This window comes from Lactuca serriola, chromosome 2 (assembly GCF_051521515.1).
Source record: "Lactuca serriola cultivar US96UC23 chromosome 2, Lser_US96UC23_V15, whole genome shotgun sequence".
Classification (NCBI taxonomy): Eukaryota; Viridiplantae; Streptophyta; class Magnoliopsida; order Asterales; family Asteraceae; genus Lactuca; species Lactuca serriola.
This window is the reverse complement of record NC_136409.1, coordinates 113,434,575-113,456,317: the sequence shown is the minus strand read 5'-3', so window position 1 is coordinate 113,456,317 and position 21,743 is coordinate 113,434,575. Positions and strand designations below refer to the sequence as shown.

The 21,743-nt window shown below is 37.4% G+C and overlaps 1 protein-coding gene across 1 annotated transcript; it reads left to right on the top strand.

Annotated features, from left to right (window-relative positions):
• Nucleotides 1-4,693: 4,693 nt before the first annotated feature.
• Nucleotides 4,694-6,421, top strand: LOC145090405 (F-box protein At2g02240-like). The gene is made up of 3 exons (XM_079028633.1): nt 4,694-5,087; nt 5,646-5,764; nt 5,873-6,421. The coding sequence occupies exons 1-3, from the start codon at nt 4,815-4,817 to the stop codon at nt 6,267-6,269; spliced, it is 789 nt and encodes a 262-aa protein (XP_078884759.1). The 5' UTR covers nt 4,694-4,814; the 3' UTR covers nt 6,270-6,421.
• The last annotated feature ends 15,322 nt before the right edge of the window (nt 6,422-21,743 follow it).

The window sequence follows — 21,743 nt, the reverse complement described above, 5'->3', positions numbered from 1 at the left end:
AAGAGACTATAGCTTTGTAATGAAGACTTCCCATCTTCATTCGTCGTCACCGACAACGTGCACACTCGACTGTTCTTCCTTTTTCATAATTCTTTCAAAAATAATTCATGTCAAACTCAGAAATTAAGAAACACCAAAAACTTAAAAGAGAAAAGGCATATGATCAAAACTATTTATCCCATAACGTCATAATGTGATTGTAACAATAATTAGGCATATGCATAACTTCTATTCTAAAGAAACAAAATGTGCTATTTGTGTACCTATCGATTAGGTTGCCATGTTCGGTCTTATCAATCCATATTTTTTCGTCGCCAAAGTGCATTTCACAATGACAAATTACCTCCTCCTGTACAGAATCCTAAACCAAAATTCAAATTTCAAGTTGCAGCATCCATATCATGTATAATAGGGTAAAAATTGAGTTAAAAGTCCATGGGTATTTCAGTCATTTTTTAAAACAATAAATAATTAGCTAGGAAATATATGTGAGAAGAAAGTCAAATTTAGGCAGGCAGACAACAGAAGATTACTCTTGATGTTGACTTCGGCCCACCATTCGGCTTCTTTATTTCTTTTTTTTTAATCCATTAATTATCATATCCACATCATGTGTGGTTTGAATTCAAACATGCTTGGTTTACTTTTATTTATATTTATTTTTTACCTCAGTTAGTTTTTTGTTGATATAAGGTTAGAGGGAAGGTGTCACAAAAGTTGCACTCCCTTTATTGCTATCTAGGCGTCGTCTCACACGTTTTACTACAAATTGTGATTTCATATCACACCCAAAGAGTGGTGCCACAGTTGGGTATTTTTTTTTGTATTAATAAATAAAAAGAACCAATTAGAGGGAGTTAATAAAAAGGAACAAATTACATTGTTTGAAAGAGTGCTCCCTTGGAATGCCACACTGCTCCCCCTACCACACCCAGGGGGCGGTGTTCCTGTTGATGTGGTCGCAACCCACTCCCGCTGGTCTAAAGGTTAAATAATTCATTTATTATCTAGAATAAACTCAGATTTGAGTCATACCTCGGAATGACGTGCAAAAGGTGTAATAGTAGTGAAAGTTAATAGACACAAACAAACAAAAGTATATTGCTATTTATTGAATTAATTTTTCTTTTTAATATTTGGAACTTGTTGAGGCTTATACACTCACATCATAGATTCTGGCTTTTGCCAACACTTTTTATCCATATGTTTTTGTTTCTTCTTAATATCTTGTGAATCTTTGTAATTAAGAAAGGTCTGCAATGAAGCATGCTTTAAAATTCTTTGATTAACAATAAAATCGACATTTGATGGCATTATATAAACAATCCACCTTGAAAGTATATTAATTTTACAATAATTAATTCACAGTATCCACAATATCAATCAGTTAGCTTTACAAAATTTTCTTTTCAAAATCCCTCAGTTAATCCGTTAGTTTACACTATGTTCAATTTCACTAATGTCATCTAACAATCCACAGATCAGTGGATAAACTAATTCCAAAACAGCTTAATAGTCAAATCATATGATAGACCTAGAAAAATGATATTGGAGACAAAGAAAAGGAACTTATAAATTTCTCAAATGGTCTATTGTATAACATAATTCGAACCATTATCATCTTAATAAAAAAAAGAAAATTATATTCCTAACAAAAATTACTTTCTATTTCAAAAGTAACAGTTAATATTGCTACCGTTAACTAAACAAAAATTGAAAACCTTATGTTTCTGCATCATAAAGAAAATTAATTTTCTTTTGTCATATTATATTAAATTCCTTAAAAAAATTATCTTATGCAATATAGAAAGACCATATCAGCATACCATAGAACCACCTTGTGAAGTTTCACAGTTGTTTGAAAGAGTGATGTTCAATGGCGGACCTTAGTGGGGCATTTGGGGTCCGGGCCACTACTCAATTTCCGGCACGCAGTGTAAATATTTTTTTTTTGGTTTTTTCATTAGGTGCACCCGCTTGAAGGACGAACACCCCTACTAAAACAGTCTGCGTCCGTCACTGGTGATGTCATTGTCATCATCTAGCTCAACATTGTCTATTCTACGAAAACATTCATTTGATCCCTCAGTTATATTCAATAAAAAGACTTAATAATTTATCAATAAAGTTAAAATATATCTTGGCCACTTTGAAGCCTTCCGATTCCAAGCTCGTTATTTCTGGAGGTGCTAAAGGTGGATTACAACTTCCAACTCCATTGTTAACTAGATGTTGGCTTTTCATAAGTGCCTTAATTTCCATGCAAATCCACGAAAAAAGTTTTAAAAAACATGAATATATATATATATATATATATATATATATATATATATATATGAAAATTAACAAGATCATGAATCTTGATCTTTAGTTAAAGATTAATTACCTGAAGTTCGTGAGAATTGTAATGACATGGGAGGGGGTCTAGACAGAATATGCCACTGTGATAACCTTGGAAATCGAGTTCACGAGCTTGAATGTTGTTTGCCAATGAAAAATTTGTTAGAAATTCGGGTATAGTAAGGCTTGGAATTCTGAGAATTGTGTAAAACACTTTCAGATTAAAGCATTTGGGTGGTACTCTCAATATTCTTTAATCGGATACGACTCAGAGAGACAAGAATTTAGAATGCTTTGATGATAGTTTCGTTTGTACCAGAAAAATGAGACCAAAACCAAATTTATGATCTTTGTCTGAAAACTGTCATATGATAGTTTCTAACTGTCATAAACTATAAAAATTGACATAAAACGGAAGTTTGGATAAGGGTCAAACAATGGTCAATTCTCTGAAAATACGATTTTCTGATGCATTTTTTATATAGCAACATACCCTATATAAAAAACTTACGCGCTGACATGGCAGCTCAACCCCAGCTAGGGGCTGCCGCCCCTTGGACACCGCTCCCAGGGGCGCTGCCCCGGGACCCCCGTTCGTTTAGAGGCTTCGCTCCTAAATGACAGTGTACTTTGAAAACTTGATTAAACTTAAACAAGTGTGTACTCCACACATTCCTTACTTGTTTAATATTTATCAAGATCACCTTTGGTCAACAAAGTAATCATATTACACTTAAATAATATTGATGACAACAAATCACCAACAAAATTCCCTCTGAAAATTTCACATTTGTCAACATGTAAGAGAGGGTTTGAGTTATACCTTCGTTACCTGGTGGTACATCTCCATTAACCTAAACAAACAACACAAAAACATCATCAAATCTAAAACCTAATGTGTTTGCTTTCTATACCTAATCTAACGTTTGTATACAACGACATGATATTATTTTTCCCAAACCAACTTTCTAAAATTTCAATTATTTGGTAAAAGAATGGAATTGAGATACCAAAAGAAAACAAGTATATTATCTGAGTGATAAAGGATCTAATTTTAGAGTGTACACCGATAAATTTCTTTGTGCAATCATATGTTTTATTTTTATCAATTGTTTTTATTTTCCTTGGTATAATTTCCAAAATTGTGTATCACTCTTTATGATATGTATACATATTTTCATCAGTGGAGATGTTATTTGAATCGGGTAGGAAATGAATTATGAATGGGGGCGGCCTGAGAATAAAGGCCTGAGATGGATATAAGATTACTACTGCATGAACAAAAGGCTCGAAGCTGATGATCATGAAGACGAGCTAACATGTCTATGATGGAATCGGTCCCCCAACCATAGAGATTTAATTAAGTGTACTTAGTTATATATTTGTCACTAATCATGACCAAAACAACAATCTACATTTCTCTAATTCGTAGGCGAAAATGGAATCACGATGCTCACCCTGTATACTTATTTACTTACTATTCTAGTCATTATTTGGGCTCTTTTTGTATTAGGCATTATGTTTAGCTCATTAGCTAGGTTAATCCTAAATAGTTTTCCAATTTATATATTTATTTAGTTATCTTTGCATTGAACAATTTTCTATTAACAATGTTAACACTTTTCTCTTTATATTAGATTTTTATTAGTTTACATGTAATTAAAACACTAGATTACGACCACCATCAATAACAATATTTGGGGTTTGTTGGGTGTTTGTAGGGCGATGGTAGGTCAAGGATCGAGGGTTCTCCAGATACGACAGTGGGGATGAGTGGATGAGACATAATCTGTGTGTGTTTTGTCTTCGGACAATAATTTTTAGACAGAGGGAGTAAAACAAATGAATAAAAATTTAAAACATAATAAAATAAAATGATATGGTCCTTTCTAGTTGATCGGGTATATGGAATCCACAACTAAACAAGTCTAAAAAACTAAACCTACAATTTTAAAGTATAAAAAAACTAAACCTACAATTTTAAAAACTAGTTCGAACGTAGGAATCAAAAAGAAAACAACAACACTATGGACTATATATTTTTGCAATTTTCTAGAAAAACAATTATTGAAGACAAAAGAAACGGTAAGATACATACGTACATGCATATATATACACAAGAAAGTAACAAGATGACGAAAATATGGTGACGAGCATGGCGCAAGATAGAAAAAGAAGATTTGTTGGCAAGTTGGAATTAAAAAAACAAAAAGTTTTTTATTAATAAATGTTTGGAAGTAAACAAACAAAAAGCTATTTGAATTAAAAAAAAAAAAAAAAAAAAAAAAAAAAAAAAAAAAAAAAAAACTCAGAAGACTTCCTGATACGGATTAGAGGGCAAGCTGGAAAAAAAAATTTAAATCAACGTGAGTTGTTGAGGCCTTGAGTGGAGGAATTTATCAATTTTAAACATACCATTAAAGAAGTTTATGATTCGCCATTTGTAAACGCACACACACAGACACGGAGATCAGATGAACGAAGCAGCCAGTATCTCGGTGTTGCCGGAAGGCTGCTTATCGCAGATATTATCACTAACTTCACCTAGGGATGTGTGCAGAGCTGCCACCATCTCCAAAGGATTCAACACAGCAGCAGATTCCGACCCTGTTTGGGAGCGGTTTCTGCCACCTGATTACCGTGAAATCATTGGGAGAGCGGTTTCACCGGTGGTCATTTTTGGCTCTAAAAAGCAACTGTACTTCTCCTTATCGGACTCACATATCATCCTCGATCATGCCTATTTGGTAAATCGATCATCTTATTTCCTTTTTCATTTTCAAACTGTTCTATTCAATCTGTCGTGTCCAATTATATGAAAATTTCCCCAGAAGTCAACTCATGAAGTGTGGATTTTTTTTTTCAGAATTAGATATTATTTATACTACGGATATCATTGTTTAAATTTAATGAGAACAGCTACAAAAATTTATACTTTTGAATAAGTTTACGTTCATTTTTTGCAATCTGACTTGAACAACTTCTTCGATATCAATTTTTGATTTGTACAAGTTATATCTTATTTTTCATCATTAAACGACGGATTGTTTTTAACAAATTTCAACTTTTGCAAAAGAAGCATAAAAATAAAACATATGCAATTAGTTATTTTTTTCAATTTAACTTCAAATCTTGAATAACAACTTCAATATCATTTAAGTATATGAATGGTGGGCAATAACCTTATTTTTGCAAAGGAAACCAAAAGTACACTATTTTTGCAAATTATTTCAGAAAAGGCCCAAGTTCTGCAAAATAAATAAATTTAATTCTTAAGATTTGGTTTAATATAATGTCATAAACAGAGCTTCCATCTAGATAAGGAGAGTGGGAAAAAGTGCTATATGTTGGGAGCAAAAGAGTTATCAATTGCATGGCAAGATGAACCTCGATACTGGGAATGGGAACATATAACTGAATCAAGGTCTCTCTCTCTCTCTCTCTCTCTCTCTCTCTCTCTCTCTCTCTCTCATTAGAGTCATGCACGTTGTACGCTACAATTTGATAACCATATACATTGACAATTGTGCAGGTTCCCAGAAGTGTGCATACTTAGAGAAGGATACTCGCTAGGGATCCAAGGAAAAATAGCAGCTGAGATGCTGTCACAAAAGAGTACATATGTCGTGTTTCTTGTCTTTCAAACGACTCAGGATACCAGGGGACTTGCTGTGCCTGCAAGAACAAAGGTAAGTTATGGTGGGACAGAAATGGAGACTGAAAATGTTTATCTTCGAAGACCGCAGTTTCAGCAAGAAAACTACGTGTTTCCTTGCTTAAGAAATGATGGGTGGATGGAGATGAAGTTGGGAGAATTTGAGTGCAATGAAGGAGATGATGGGGAAGTTGAGATGGCGTTTGAGGAGGTTACACAACGAAACTGGAAGAGTGGTCTTATCGTGGAGGGCTTTGAGCTTCGGCCTAAATAATATGCAAATAATTATGTGATCTTCATCAATATTCAATATAAAAACTCTATTTATTTTTGTTTGTGTTAAATTGAGCAATTATCTTCTGACATCAATGTAATATATTCCATTTTACACTTATAATTTATAATACATATCTTAATTATTTTTAATCTGTAACATTTATTATAACACTAGTTGTGTGACTCATCAGTTATATAAGTTAACTAAAAAAAGATTAAATATAAAGCTCTAAATATTTAAAAACTTTAAATTTATAGGAATATAAAAAAATAATGAATTATTATAATGGAAATATTTTTTATCTTTTAAATTAAAAAAACACTAATGAGCTTTAATTTTGAGAATTTTGAAATTAAAAAATAAGTTTATTAATTACATTGATATCCATTTATTATTATATTTATTGCAATTTATATTAAAGTATTATGTGCAATTTAAAAAAACATAGAAAAACTTATAAAATAACATGTGGAAAAAAATAATTCAAAATAATCATAAAATGATATTTGACATATTAAATAAGAGTGTGACAAGTGGCAAAAAAACATTCATATATTAGAATAGATTTTGTTATTTAGTTAGTAAAATGAATAATTTGGAAATAAAATATTTAATTATTTTTTGTACCAGAGAAGATTTTTCATTATTATAAAAAAATGCCTCTGACATATGAACACATAAATCATTTTTATGACAAAAGCCTGTCATAAATATTATGTCATCTTATGTAAAATTTTAGAGATTTATGATAGATATGCTTGTCCGTCATAAATGATGTCATCTTTTAGTAAAATTCACGACACACATAAAATTACATTGTTATTTACGGTTATAAAATAAAATTAGAAAAAAAAAAACTAGATATTTCTTTTCAATTTTGTCTGTCATCAAGAAAAAACTTATCATCTTCTTATTTTCGAGGATATATATAGGTTGTGGTTTTGATTCAGCTTCAAAAATACCCTCATCTCCTGTGTATCGCTCTCTTTTCCTCTCATGATGATTACAAAAAAAAAAAAAAAAGAATTAGCGGAGTATAAGTTTCATAGTGTCTGCTTCTTTATCGGTAATCGTAAACAACTCCAAACAGGAACATCAATTGTGGATACTCTCGCTTCTTTGAGATCCTTAATGGCTTCACATATGCCACGGCTCGATAACCTAGTTGTTGTGTGGCAAGTGAAACGGCCGAGGGAAAAAAATCACGAGGGACATTAAATTAGTCCCAATTTATATAGGTATATGACAATCACAGACTCTTTCTTTGATTTTTAGACAATGTCCTAGGTTTATGTTTGGTAGATCTTGGTCAGGTAATGTTTCGTCATTGGCTATTTCTTCTTGGATCAGACATCAATAGGTCGAGAGGGATTTGTTAATGCTCTAAGTTAATTCGGGTTGCAGTTCAACTATGTCCCTATCCATGAGTAATAAGTTGTTGAATGTTTATTTCTAGTGTTTAGTTATTCAAATTTCTAATCATCAAATATGTATGGTCTTGTTAGTAAAGGTTAACAAATAAAATACTTTTGTACGACCTTAATGTACTTAATGTACTGACAACACTCTATATTATTCATGTGTTTGCTTGTCTTTCTAAAAACGTTTGTTGTTGAGCCGGTCTATGGCTCAAATTTTGAAGAATGCTTATTGTTCTAGGTACATAGCTCATTATATTCATTAAGTTATTCTTTTATCCTATAGTATAGGGTATCTGTTTGTTATTATTATTATTACTTAGAGTACAAGCACTAATGATTAAGTGTGTAGATATACCCCAAACTTAATAAATGTTGAGCAAAACTTATAAACCCTTAAGTAATTTACTTCGATACAACAACCAAGCCCACATTAGAGCAACTAATAAATTCCATTGAAACATAACTTCTACATCAAAATCACCCTAAAATTTTCAGTTCCATAGCATAAACTGCCTTTAATCACAACAACCACAAAAAATAATTTAGAGTGTTGTCAATACATCAAGGTCTTCCAAAACTATTGTTCAAACATACATCATGTTTATCCGCATAAAAACATATAAACTCCCATCGGATTGACATTTCACTTTTCGTGATATGACAAGTTGATATGTTGTATAGATTGCTATGGACTTCAATTGAGTAAGTAAACTATACATATTTGTTTTTTCCTCCATAATCTGAATGATAAATATTTTATTATCAAAGCTCAAAAACTATAAATTATGCTTATTTCACTTATTTCTTAATGCACTATTGACATCTTCACCTTTATTGGCATGTGACTTTATCTCTCTGATGACTTGATAAATGAATTTGTCTTACAATGCATAATAATTCGATAATGTAATTTTATACATATGAATAATTAGTAGTTGTCAAATGATGCAAGCATATAAATAAGATATATATTGCCATGTTTTGACATAAGGTTTGACTAGCGATTTAAAGAAAGCAATAAAAGATGTAAAACAATTCAATAGTGAGGTAAGAGACATATACTTTCATATTAATGTTGGAAATATGAATAAGGGTCTTGAAAGTATTCCTGAGAATTTAGTTAGTTAGCTGCTTTGACCTCTTGCATTGTTTTTAGATTAAATTACTGAAATCGTCCCTGTGGTTTGGTTAAAATTGCATATTTGGACCCTAACTTTTATTTTGCACTCGGATCGTCCCTGTGGTTTGATTTTGTTGCATTTTTTGTCCCTATGGTTTGGTCAAAATTGCATGTTTGGTCCCTAACTTTATATATGTAAGGGACGAAAAACGCAACAAAATCAAACCACAAAGACGAAAAATGAAACAAAATCAAACCACAGGGACGATCTGAGTGCAAAAGAAAAGTTAGGGACCAAACGTGCAATTTTAACCAAACCATAAGGACGATTTCAGTAATTTACTCTTGTTTTTATTGTTTTTATTCTCTTAATTCTTATAGTTTATTTGGGTATTCGGTTAATAGTATTAAAGATCATGTTGTTGAAAGAAAGGTTATTTATAAGAGAAAAAAATTTGGAGCCTAAAACCAGTTGTAATTCCTATTGTCCTAAAGATAAATGAGTCTAATCATAAGGTTAAAAGATGTTGACTTTTCATCTCATCGGTGAAATGTAAACTTGTTCTATTTTTTGTTGGTGATTTATGTTATTAATGTTATTTAGTGTAATGTATTGTTTATTGACCAATGCAATCTTGATAAACATTGAACAATAAGGGTGGTGTGGAGTGCGCACTTGTTTAGGTTTATTCATGATTCAATGTATAGTGTCATTTAAGGGTGAAGCCTTGAAACCAACGGGGGTCCGGGGGCAGTATCCCTGGTAGTAGGGTCCAAAGGGTGGCAACCCTGAGGAGGTCCAATGGATAGAGCTCCTGGCTGGGTTCAAGACTTATAGAAAACATGTATAAAAAAATTTAAGAGAATTGACTCAGTTTTGACCTTTATATTGACCCATGTCTAGAACCCATTTTTAGCGGCAGTCATGGGACACTTTGGAAATTGCCTTATCACAGCTCTGGCGGTTTGCACATAAAGGAATTATTATTCTGTTTTTTGTCATAATTTTGGTACACACAAGAACATAACATCTTCCATTCTCTCTATTAATGAATCATTGAATTTTATTCAAATTGAGATTTCGATTGTACCATTAAAATAGTACAATTTGAAAGTCTATCACAAATTTTAGTTTGTTCAAAGCAGTCGATTTTACCTAAGATTTCTATCAACAAATAAAGTATTAAGTGAAAATGGCGAATGGAGAATTTGTGATGGACATGACGAACAAGTTTGACAAGTCGGTGAAATTTGAAGGGTAAGATTTTCGTAGATGGAAGAAGAAGATACATTTCCTCCTTACTACTCTGAAAGCGGTGTATGTGTTGAGTAGCCTTATGCCTAAACTCACTGAATATGGAACTTTGGAAGTATCAAAAAGGAGATCAAAGTGGGAGAACGATGACTACATATGTCGTGTGTAACATCTCAACGATGAGGTATCCTTAAATTAAACCCTAGTGTGAGGAAATGTTTCATTTTGACCATTGGAATGAGTTTTGTTTGCAAAATGGACCATATTGGCATTGTTGTAATTTTGGGGAGAAACACGTGTACACGGCGCATACCAGCAAGGTACGTGGGGCATAAGGTCTCTTAATGGAAACGATGTCGTTTTGAGTATGTTGGGTGTACTCCCAGAGTACACTGGGCGTACTCTGTATGGACAAAAACCCTAATCTTGAGGGTTTGGACCCTATTTATTGATCCTTAAGTACCGTTTCTTCACCCCATTCCCAGCCACCATCATTTTATATGTTTCCTAGCAAACCCAAGCCCCTTTTATTGCATTTAATCTTTAAGTGTGTTTTTGTATTTTCAAAGGAGGAAGGAGGTGGTGGTGAACCCTAGAAGCTAGAAGCAAGATTGGATCTGGATGTTTTGCATCATTCTCCACCTCCAAAAGGTAAAAACATCCCACCCTGATGATTAAGTTGCTAAATGTAGTTACATGATGATAATATGAGCTTTTTGTCCCCAAATATGTCCATCTTGTGCATAGCATGTTATAGAACGGTTGGGTTATCCTTTTGGATGTGTTTCTGTGTTTTGAGTCATAAAAATATGATCTTACCCCTGAGATTCCTTCATGCAATCTATTAAGAGCTTTAATGGTTAAATAAGTTAGGTTTTTGTTGTTCGGCTTGATTTAGACATATAGAACAATAAAGTTGGAAACTTTATGGTTTGGGATGCCATTTAGGGCTAAGAACGAAAATTGGACGTAGCGATTTAATGAATTAAGCCCTTAAAATGAAGTTATTATGCCATTGTGTATGTTGGGCATAGCTTTCGTACACCTAAGGGGAGCCTAATCTGAATTGCGAGTAAGCGCGGCGTACGAGCTGAGTACGTGGGGTGTACTCGGTCTGACTTGACTTTTCTTAACATGTTGACTTTGACTTTAACTTTGACCTAGGTTTAACAAGTTTGACTTTAGGGAATTTTGGGTATTATAAGAAATAGTTGAGTCTTGTTCTTTACCTGTTGAATAGGTGACCTGTAGAGTCAATTTTGGAGTAGTTGCTTGTTTAGCCTTTCGTCAAACAGTAAGGTGAGTTTTCGTCACTCTACTTACGCATCGAAGGCACCAAGGCTAGCCCATTGGGTTGATATCCTATTATACACTGATTTATGATATGATGAGTATGGGATAGACCTATATGATTGTATGATAGTTGCTGATATGCATAGACCGGTAGATCTGCAGGACTACCTATGATTTCTGGCTGCATGAGTATCTGTCTATTTATTCAGTTTGTTATTTGTTATATGTCGACAAGTTTTGTTGGGTTGAGACTTTACTGCTTTGCGCGTGAGTCAAAAGATCAGTGGTATTCCAGTCTGATGACTGAGTGGATCTGAGGGTATTCTAATCCAATAAGTGAAAGAGCCTGTTGTGTATAACTGTTTCAGTCTGACGACTGAGTAGACCTGTTGTATATTGGCATTCCAATCCAATGATTGATTGGACCAGGAGGGGGTAATCCAGCTTGAAGGCTGTGGACCTATGGGTATTCTAGTCTAATGACTGATAGGACCCAACATGCTTGTTCGTTTATGATATGTGTTTTTTTGTGGTACTTTGGGGGAAATCACTAAGTGTTGGCTTATAGTTTTTTGGCTATGGTTTGAGGTACTTTTGAGGATCATGGGAAGGCGAAGGTGTGACCGTACACATCCTGATTTTATGTTGTTGATCTTACGAAAAATATTTTTTGAATAATATTTTGAAAACAATGGATTTGTATTCAATTTTATTAGTAAATGGGTTGATTTGAAAAGTTTAAATTGGTTGGGATTTTTGAGATGTTGCAAGTTGGTATCAGAGCCTTGATTTGAGCGAATTATAGGAACACCCGTGTGAATCTAGTGTCAAACTAAGGAACCACAAGGGTTTTAAAATGATTTTCAAAAATAATCAAGAAAGGGTGTGATGTGTACGATCAGCCGGAGCCAGTAAGTAGACCTCAAGTTACCACACTATTATTTGATATTGTGTTATGTTCGAACAACATACTAGTGAGAGGCTTGGAATCTTCAGGAATTGTATGATAGAATTGTCTGATTATATGATGCCTGATAGCCTAGGGTTCTTCCTTATATGGAATTGACATCATTATTGTAGTTCCTTAGTGTATTCGTCAAAATTGTAGATAAGTAAGATTTTGTAGAATGAGAACGTTTGATTTCGCCTTATTTCCTGTTCCTTTTCTAGTTGTGGGCTTAGGGTAGAATCAATTATTCGATTGTCTATAGGATCCTGTGTTATGTATGATTAGAATACGTGAGTGTTGTAGGGTTGGTGGAAGTTTCATGGATGAGTTATGTGGAGTTAGACGACCAGTCGAGGGATGTCTAGCCTTTCTCTAAGAAGTGAGAATAAGGTGTATGTGTGGATTCTAGTGTGTGTTGCTAGGGTTGTTTTGATGATCTCTAAGACAAATACCGATAGGTGTGAAAGGTAGTATAGACCTGTACGCCTACGAAGTCACAAACCCTATGATTTTGTTGGGGAATGATTTCTATGGTATGATATGTGTTTTATCTGATATATCCCTGGTTTATTTTCAGTATGGTGTTTACCAGGAAATTTGAGTCAGTATCTGGGTCAGGAGCCGGAATAGGTGGCCAGGATGGGCCAAGATTGACTGAGGAACGGGTTAGGGAGATCATTCGTGAGGTGATTGTTTCTATTATCTGAGAGCAGATAACAGAGCTATTTGGGTCTATCAAGACCGCTATGATGGAGTTCATCGACGACTGATACATTGTACTTTCTAAGTCTGTCGCTGCTGCAGCTACTGCGGCCGTCGTTATGACAGGGATTGCCGCTGGGAGGGTTTTCCAGTATCGGGACTTCGACAATACGAATCCTCCGGTGTTTGATGGGGTTCAGGAGTCAATATTTACCATGAGGTGGCTGCCAGATGTTGAGGGATGTTTCTTTACTTGCTCTTGCCCAGCTGACCAGAAGGTCAAGTATGCTCTGAACCTTCTTCAGTCTGGAGCGAAGGACTGGTGAAGGTTGGTTACTAGTTTATACACCCTAGACCAGCGAGCTGTAGTATCATGGGAGCAATTCTCTGAGAAGTTCCGCTCGAGATATGTTCCATTAGTAAAGCGGGTGAGGTTGGCACAAGAGTACTTGGATGTGTGGTAGGGGACTGAGTCGGTGATGGAGATCACCAAGATGTTTACAGAGAGTGCCATGTTTTTCCATGAGTTTGCGGCTTCTAAGCTAGGTCATATGACTCGGTGCTTGAGCATGCTCAAGATGGATATCCGATCGTTTGTGTCTATGATATGCTATGGTTCACTAGTGGATTCGCTAAAGGCTGCTAGGAAGCATAAGACTGAGATAGAGCTCCAAAAATGGGAGCAAAGGTAGGCCCTGGTGTAGTCACAGACTATGACGAAGCAGTTTAAGGCCGCTGATGTGAGATCTGGGAGTCAGATAGGCCATAATTTTGGTAAGTGTGCCAAGTTTAATAATGGTGCTAGTCGATCTTCTTCCAGATGCCACAAATGTGGCAAGTAGGACCACATCGTGAGGAACTGCCATTAGCAGGCTCTAGTACCCAACACTAGGATTTTCTATCACTATGATCAGGTGGGCCATGTTGTAACATCCCAATTTTCAAGACCAAAAATTTCATTTCCAATATAGTGATTTAGAAAACATTTATAAGACAACATCATTAAGTCATGTCGTTTCATCAAAACCATATCACATGTCTCAAAACCATATCATGAAAATAGTAATAATATCATAGTACAATCCCAAGAATGTCATAGTGTGGAAATGTTGTGTGTTTGTAATGCATAGCTACCGTGCCAACTCCTTCCCCTTTCACTGAAGAGGTACCTGAAACAAAAATGAAAACTATAAGCACAAAGCTTAGTGAGTACCCCCATCATACCACATACCATACATAACACATACTACTAGGAATATTTGGATGCCCGACCTACCCTACTGAGCATACCGGGGTGCTCAACCTACCCTTGCTAGACATACTAGGGTGCCTAACCTACCCTTGTCAGACATACCAAGGTGTCTGACCTACCCCTCCGGTTTATCTCAACCGGTTACAGGGACTATTTCACCCTCACCACTACCATATAAAAGCATAACGTAATCATATTATCAGGCATACTAGGGTGCCGACCTACCCCTTGGCCCTATCAACCGGATATGGGGACTATTCCCTATACTACCACTATCACATAAAATCATATCATCCTAGCACATAAAACATAACAGATAGTGGCAAACCATACAATTATCACGAAGACAATCATCCACAATCACTCCAAATAGTAAGCAGGCATTGTGGCCTTAGACCCACTTTTACTAGAAGGTAACTCACCTCAATGTTGTGAAGTGACTGAACTCGTCAATTCCCCCAAATTACAACTTTACATGAATGCATGGGTTAACTAGCTCATAAGGACCTAAAATGGTGTCTACATTGTGCATGGGACTCCCATGGCCATAAAGTTGGCAACTTATGCCATGGGAACCCTCAATGGTTCAAGATCTGAAGTTATACCCCCTCTGAACCACAAAATCCCGAAAATAGCTCTACAAAAGCTTGGAAAAGGTAAAAACTAGCCCTAACTAGAGATCTAAGAGATAAATGGTCAAAGTTGAAGCTTTTTACCTTAAACAAACTAAAAATATGCCAAAAACCTCTGGATCTACTTGCTTTCTCTTGATCTCCCAAGCATCCTCTTTCTTCTCAAGCTTCAAACACACACAAAAATGTACAACCAGCTCAAGAACACTCAATAAATGATTAGGCTTTCGTGAAGATGGTCTGAGGGTGATGGAGGTTGTAATGGAGATCCTATAAGTTGTTTAAAAGGGTGTAAACCCTTAAAATTAGGATTTCATCTAGATAGGTCTACTCGTCGAGTTGGGCATCCGACTCGGCGAGTAGGTCCTTCCACCCGCGTCCAAGTTTCGCCTCGACTCGACGAGTTGGGACCTCGAACTCGCCGAGTTACATAGTAAAAGTGAAAAAGTTCATATTTAAAATACGTACCACGAACTGGGTGCTACAAATCTCCCCCACTTATTTTAGACTTCGTCCTCGAAGTCTACTACTACATTTGGAAAAAGCTCGGGGTAGTGCTCCCTTATCTCATCCTCCGGTTCCCAGGTCCATTCTAAGCCCTTGCGGTGCTGCCATTGCAGCTTCACTAGCTCGACCCCCTTGTTTCTCATATCCTTCGATTTCCTGTCGAGGATAGCTACTGGTCGCTCGATATAGTTCAGACTGTCATCCACCTGAATATCCTCTAGAGGTATCACTGCTGAATCGTCTACCAGTCACTTCTGGAACTGGGAGACATGAAAGGTGCTGTGAATCTGGCTATGTTCGGCTGGCAGATCTAGCATATACGCCACCTTGCCCATCTGGGCTGCAAACCTAAAAGGCCCAATGTACCTGGGGCCCAACTTGACCCTCTTCCTGAAATGGATATCACCTTTCCAAGGTGACACCTTCAGGAGGACCATATCCCTGACCTGGAACTCCAGATCCGAACGACACTTGTTGGCATAACTTTTATGCCGACTCTGAGCAGTCTGAAGCCTGCTCCAGACCTGTTGGATCCTCTCTTTCGTATTGAGTACCACTTCGATGCTCCTCATGACCCTTTGCCCAACCTCACCCCAGCATATCGGGGCTCCACACTTCCTCTCGTATAGAATATCGAAGAGAGGACGATCAATACACACGTAGTAGCTATTATTGTAGGAAAACTCTGCCAAGGGAAGGTAGGTATCCCAACTCCCACCAAAATCTAAAATGCATGCCCACAACATATCCTCCAAAGTTTGGATGGTTCACACGTTCTGACCATCCGTCTGTGGGTGAAAAGCGGTGTTGAAGTGCAAACAAGTACCCAACTCGCCGTGAAATTTCTTCCAGAATCTGGAAGTGAACCGTACATCTCTATCAGAAATCACGGAGACTGACACTTCGTGTGGGCTACCTCCCGAATGTAGACGTTGGCTAGCTTCTCGTCCGAGATGATCTCCTAAATTGCTATGAAGTGGGCACTCTTGGTCAACCGATCTACGATGACCCAAATCGAATCCTCTCCCCGTGCGGTCCTGGGAAGCTTCGTGATAAAATCCATAGTAATGTCTTCCCATTTCCACATAGGGATATATAACAGTTGTGTCTTGCTGTGAGGACTCTAGTGCTCGACCTTGACCTTCCTGCAGGTCAGGCACCTCTCGACATACCAGATTACATCCCGCTTCATGCAGGGCCACCAGTAGTCAGGACGAGATCTCTGTATATCTTCATCTCCCCAAGATGGATAGAAAACTTGGATTTGTGTGCCTCATCCATCAAAATATGCCATACTCCTCCCTAGTATGGAACCCAGATCCTCCCATGAAGGGTCAGCAGCCCAAGGCTATCATAGTCGAACGAGGCTACCTGGTCTATGATCCGCTCGCACTTCCGGCGCTTCTCTTTCATACCTTCAACTTGCGCCTCTCGGATCCGCTTTAAAAGTGGAGTTAACAGTGTCATCCTCAAGCAAATATATCTTATCGGGGTTGCCTTTCCAGTAAGCACATCGGACACAACGTTGGCCTTCCCCGGTTGGTAGAGGATCTCACAATCGTAATCCTTCACCAAATCTAGCCACTCACGCTGCCTCATGTTCAGATTCGGCTGATCCATGAGGTACCTCAAACTCTTGTGGTCCATGTAAATGGTACATCGGAACCCATAGAGGCATTGTCACCAAATATTGAGGGCGAAGAAAACCCTCCCAACTCCAAATCGTGTGTCGGGGTAGTTCGCCTCATGAGGATTTAGCTGGCTTGAGGCATAGGGGATAATATTCCCCTTTTGTATCAATATCGTGCCCAAACCCGAAATGGATGCATCACAGTATACTACAAAATCCTCTACGCTCTCTATTAGGGCTAGGATCGGCACCTCGCATAGCCTCTGTGTAAATGTGTCGAACACTGCCTACTGCTCAGGCCCCGAGCAAAAGACCACATCATTCTTCGCCAACCGGGTCAAGGGTACGACTATCTTGGAGAAGTCTTGAATGAATCTCCAATAGTAGCCTGCCACCCCCAGGAAACTCCGAATATCAAATGGAGACTTTGGAACCTCCCATCTCATCATGGCCTCTACTTTGGCCGGGTCGACCAAAATATCGTTCTGGTTGATAAGGTGCCTAAGAAATTGCACCTCGCATAACCAGAACTCGCACTTGGAGAACTTGGCATACAAACTCTCCTTCCTCAAAGTATCTACCATGATCCCTCGGTTCCTTGGTCAAGGAAACCGCAACTTCATTATCACATAAAATCTCAATATACTCCTTTATGCCAGAAACAACTACAAGGTCTCCGATGAAGTTCTTTAGTCATATCTCCTCCTTCGACGCTTTGCTCGCTGCTATGTACTCTAATTCGCACATTGAATCAGCTATAGTCTCCTACTTGGAACTTTTCCAAGTCACTACTCCTTCATTCAGGGTAAAGACCTAGCCCGACTGCAAGCGGAAATTATCTCAGTCGGTCTGAAAACTGGTGTCACTATACCCTCGCACTCTCAATTCATTACTCCCACCGAGGATAAGCAATCATTCATTAGTCCTTCGTAGGCACTTAAGAATGTTCTTTACTACGGTCCATTGTGCTCTACTAGGGTTCCCTTGATATCTGCTGACCATGCTCAAAGCAAAAGCCACATCAGGGCGAGTACACATCATATCATACATGATTGAGCCAACAGCGAAAGCATAACGTACTAGGCTCATCTCTGCTATGTCGGCTTCGGTACTTTGCTTTGAGTCTTACTCAACTTGGTATTGCTTTGGTTTGGTAACTCCCCCTTCTTGGAATTCTCCGTGCTAAAAAGTTTTTACACTTTATCCAAGTAAGTACTTTGACTAAGTCCTATTATTCTTTTACTCCTATTCGTCGATATCCTTATCCCTAGAATATAAGCAGCTTTTCCGAGGTACTTCATAGCGAAGCACTTCCCAAGCCAGGACTTAACCTCCTGCAAGGTTGGGACGTCATTTCCTATGAGCAATATGTCATCCACATACAGAACGATAAAGCTAACTATACTCCCATTGGCCTTGACATATACACATGACTCGTCCTCGCTTCTCGAAAAGCCAAACTCTTTGACTTTCTCATCAAAACAAAGATTCTATCTGCGAGATGCTTGTTAATTTCAATCCATAGATGGATTTCTCAAGGTTACACAATCTGTTAGGGTGCTCTGCATTGACAAAACCCTCATGCTGACTCATGTAAATATCTTCAGCCAACTTTCCATTAAGTAAAGTAGTTTGACATCCATCTGCCATATTTCATAATCATGAAACCCTTATAGATATAATCTTCACTACTGGTGAGAAGGTCTCATTATAGTCAACTCCGAGAGTTTGAGTAAAGCCATTCATAACCAATCGCGCCTTATACGTGTGTACTTTCCCATCCATGTTGGTCTTTTTCTTGAAGATCCACTTACACCCGACCGTCTTACGACCTGGCTCATTGTCAACCATGTTCCAAACTTGATTGTCATACATGGACTGAATCTCACTATCCATAGCCTCTTTCCACTTTGCAGACTCAAGGCCTGCCATGGCTTCCTTCTAGTTGTTAGGTTCACCTAGATTTATTAGTATACTATCACTAATAAACGTATCACCCTCAGCAGTTATATGGAAACCATAAAACTCAGGTGGAACGCTAACTCTATTGGAACGTCTTAGAGGTAAGGACTCTTCAACCGGTTCAACAGGAGTTTCCTCCTCAGGTTGAGCGCCAGTGTTAGAGGTTCCTTTATCGTTTGATTCCTGAAGCTCTTCAAGATCAATTTGTCTCCCACTGTCCTCTTTGCATATGAGTTCTCGCTCTCGGAAAACCCCACTCCTTGCAACGAAGACAACATTGTCACTCGGTCTATATAAGAGATATCCAAAGGACTTCTTTGGATTGCCGATGAAAATACACCACTCACTATGAGGCTCGAGCTTGTCATGAGTCTCTCGTCTTACGAAAGGCTCGCAACCCCAAACCTTAATATGTGCTAACGAAGGAACCTCCATGTCCATATCTCATGAGGTGTCTTGGCAACCTTCTTAGTTGGGACTAAATTAAGGATATAGGAAGCAGACTCTAAGGCATACCCCCAAAATGAGATAGGTAATGAAACTCGACTCATCATGGAACGAACCATGTCCAACAAGGTTCAATTGAGCCTCCCAGCCACACCATTCAACTACGGTGTCCTAGGTGGTGTCAACTGCGAAACATTTACACATTCCTTGTGGTAGTCATGGAATTCAATACTAAGGTACTCAACTCCTCGATCGGATCGGAACATCTTAATTTTCCTGCCTAGCTGATTCTCCACTAGTTTCTTAAACTCTTTGAACTTTTCAAAGGTTTCTGACTTGTTCTTGATTAATTAGATATACCCATATCTGCTATAATCATCGGTAAAAGTCACATAGAAGTGGTTCGCATCCCTTATGGTGGATCTAAAGGGCCAACATACATCTATATCTATGTGAACCAATAAACCCTCAACCCTTTCACAAGTACCAGTGAAGGGTGACTTGGTCATCTTTCCAAGTAAACAAGACTCGCACGTGTCATCGTCCCTGAAGTCGAATGACTCCAACACTCCATACTTTTTGAGTTGGCTATGCGCTTCTTGTTGACATGCCCAAGACAATAATGCCACAACCATGCTTTGTCCAAACCACTGGAAGAATCAATATGCAACACATCATTTCCTAAGTTGTCTACAACCATCAAAATTTCATATATATCATTACAAGTCAATGCTTCAAAATAGAAAGTACCATTAAAGAAAGCATTAATAGAACCATTTTCATTATTAAACTAAATTCTAAAACCTTGTTTATACAAACCATGAAAAGAAATAATGTTACATGTCATTTCTGACAAGTAGCAACAATTATTCAAATCTAAATCTAACCCACTACTAAGCACTAAATAGTAAACTCCAATATTGGTGACAGGAGACGCTTCCCTATTCCCCATGATCAAGTTTACCTTCCCATGGTCCACATCCCTACTTCTTCTTAAACCCTGCAAATTAGAACAAATGTGAAAACCACATCCTGTATCGGGAACCCAAGACATAGATGTGATGAGTTATTAGATCGAATAGTATAAATACCTATGAAGGTGGGCTTTATCTTCTCATCCTTGATATCCTGCAGATACTTCGGGCAGCTTCGTTTCCAATGCCCTTTGTCGTGGCAGTAGAAGCACTATGCATGCTTTGGCTTGGAAGAGGGAACAGCAGGACTAACTTCGGTTCCACTAGAAGAGGTACCATCATGCGAATTTCCCTTGTGGATATTAGAAGGAGCCTTCCTCTTCTTTCCTTTTCCTTGCCCAATAGCCTAGACAAGGGCAGCAGTACTAGGAGTAGATGCAATAGATTTGCCTTTTAGACTACTCTCAGCAGTCCTCGGTAGGCCTTGAAGCTTTCTTAGAGTGACTTCCTCCTTGTTCATATGGTAGGTCATATGAAATTGGTTGTAACAATGTAGGCAACGAGTGTAGAATGATATTTATGGCCAGCTCCTCATCGAAGTTGACATTCAACTTCAGCAAGTGGTCTACATATCTTTTTATTTTCTGCAAGTGGGCCATGATGAACTCTCCATCCTTCATTTTAATAGTGATCATCGTAGTGATGATCTCGTACCTTTCCAACCTGGCACTTTGATGGTACCTTTTCATCAAATCTTGGTGCATCTCAAATAGATAGTAGTCCTTGTAGGACTTTTGGAGTTCAGCAGTCATTGTTGCAAGCATGATGCAATGAACCTTCATAGCATCTCTCTCATGAGTTTTGTACGCATCAATTTCCTCCGGAGTAGTAGTGTTGTGGTCAATATCCTTCAGCTCCTTGTCGAGCACATACTCTTTATCCTAGTAACAGGTGACCATGCGAATGTTGCGGATCCAATCGTTAAAGTCAAACCCATTAAATATCACCCTCCCACACAAGTTCATGAGTATGAATGAGCTAGAAGGGTTTGAGCCAAAAGCATTGTTGTTTGGAGTAGACATCTGAAAAAGAAAAGAGATAAAGTTTTGATTAGATAAGAATCCCTAGTTTAACACCCAAATGAGAAATTAGGGATAGGACCCATCATCATTATTTATAATTCAGTAGAGGGATGTCGTAATCTAATTGCAAATAATTTCAAGGTAGGTAAATGACGATTTACCGATTTCCACCATGAAAAATAAAAAAGACAATTAAGTTCTAAATGAATTGAAATTCCTAGATTCTTTGGAGATTCATTGAACTTTTCAAGGGCATGTTTAAATCTCGATATGACCATCATGTTTGTGAATGGGATATCGAGGAT

Excerpts from the sequence above, each read along its gene's own strand:
- LOC145090405 (XM_079028633.1), top strand. The coding sequence starts at position 4,815 with ATGAACGAAGCAGCCAGTATCTCGGTGTTGCCGGAAGGCTGCTTATCG. Across the intron at positions 5,088-5,645 it reads TCCTCGATCATGCCTATTTG|AGCTTCCATCTAGATAAGGA; the intron begins GTAAATCGATCA and ends TGTCATAAACAG. Across the intron at positions 5,765-5,872 it reads GAACATATAACTGAATCAAG|GTTCCCAGAAGTGTGCATAC; the intron begins GTCTCTCTCTCT and ends ACAATTGTGCAG.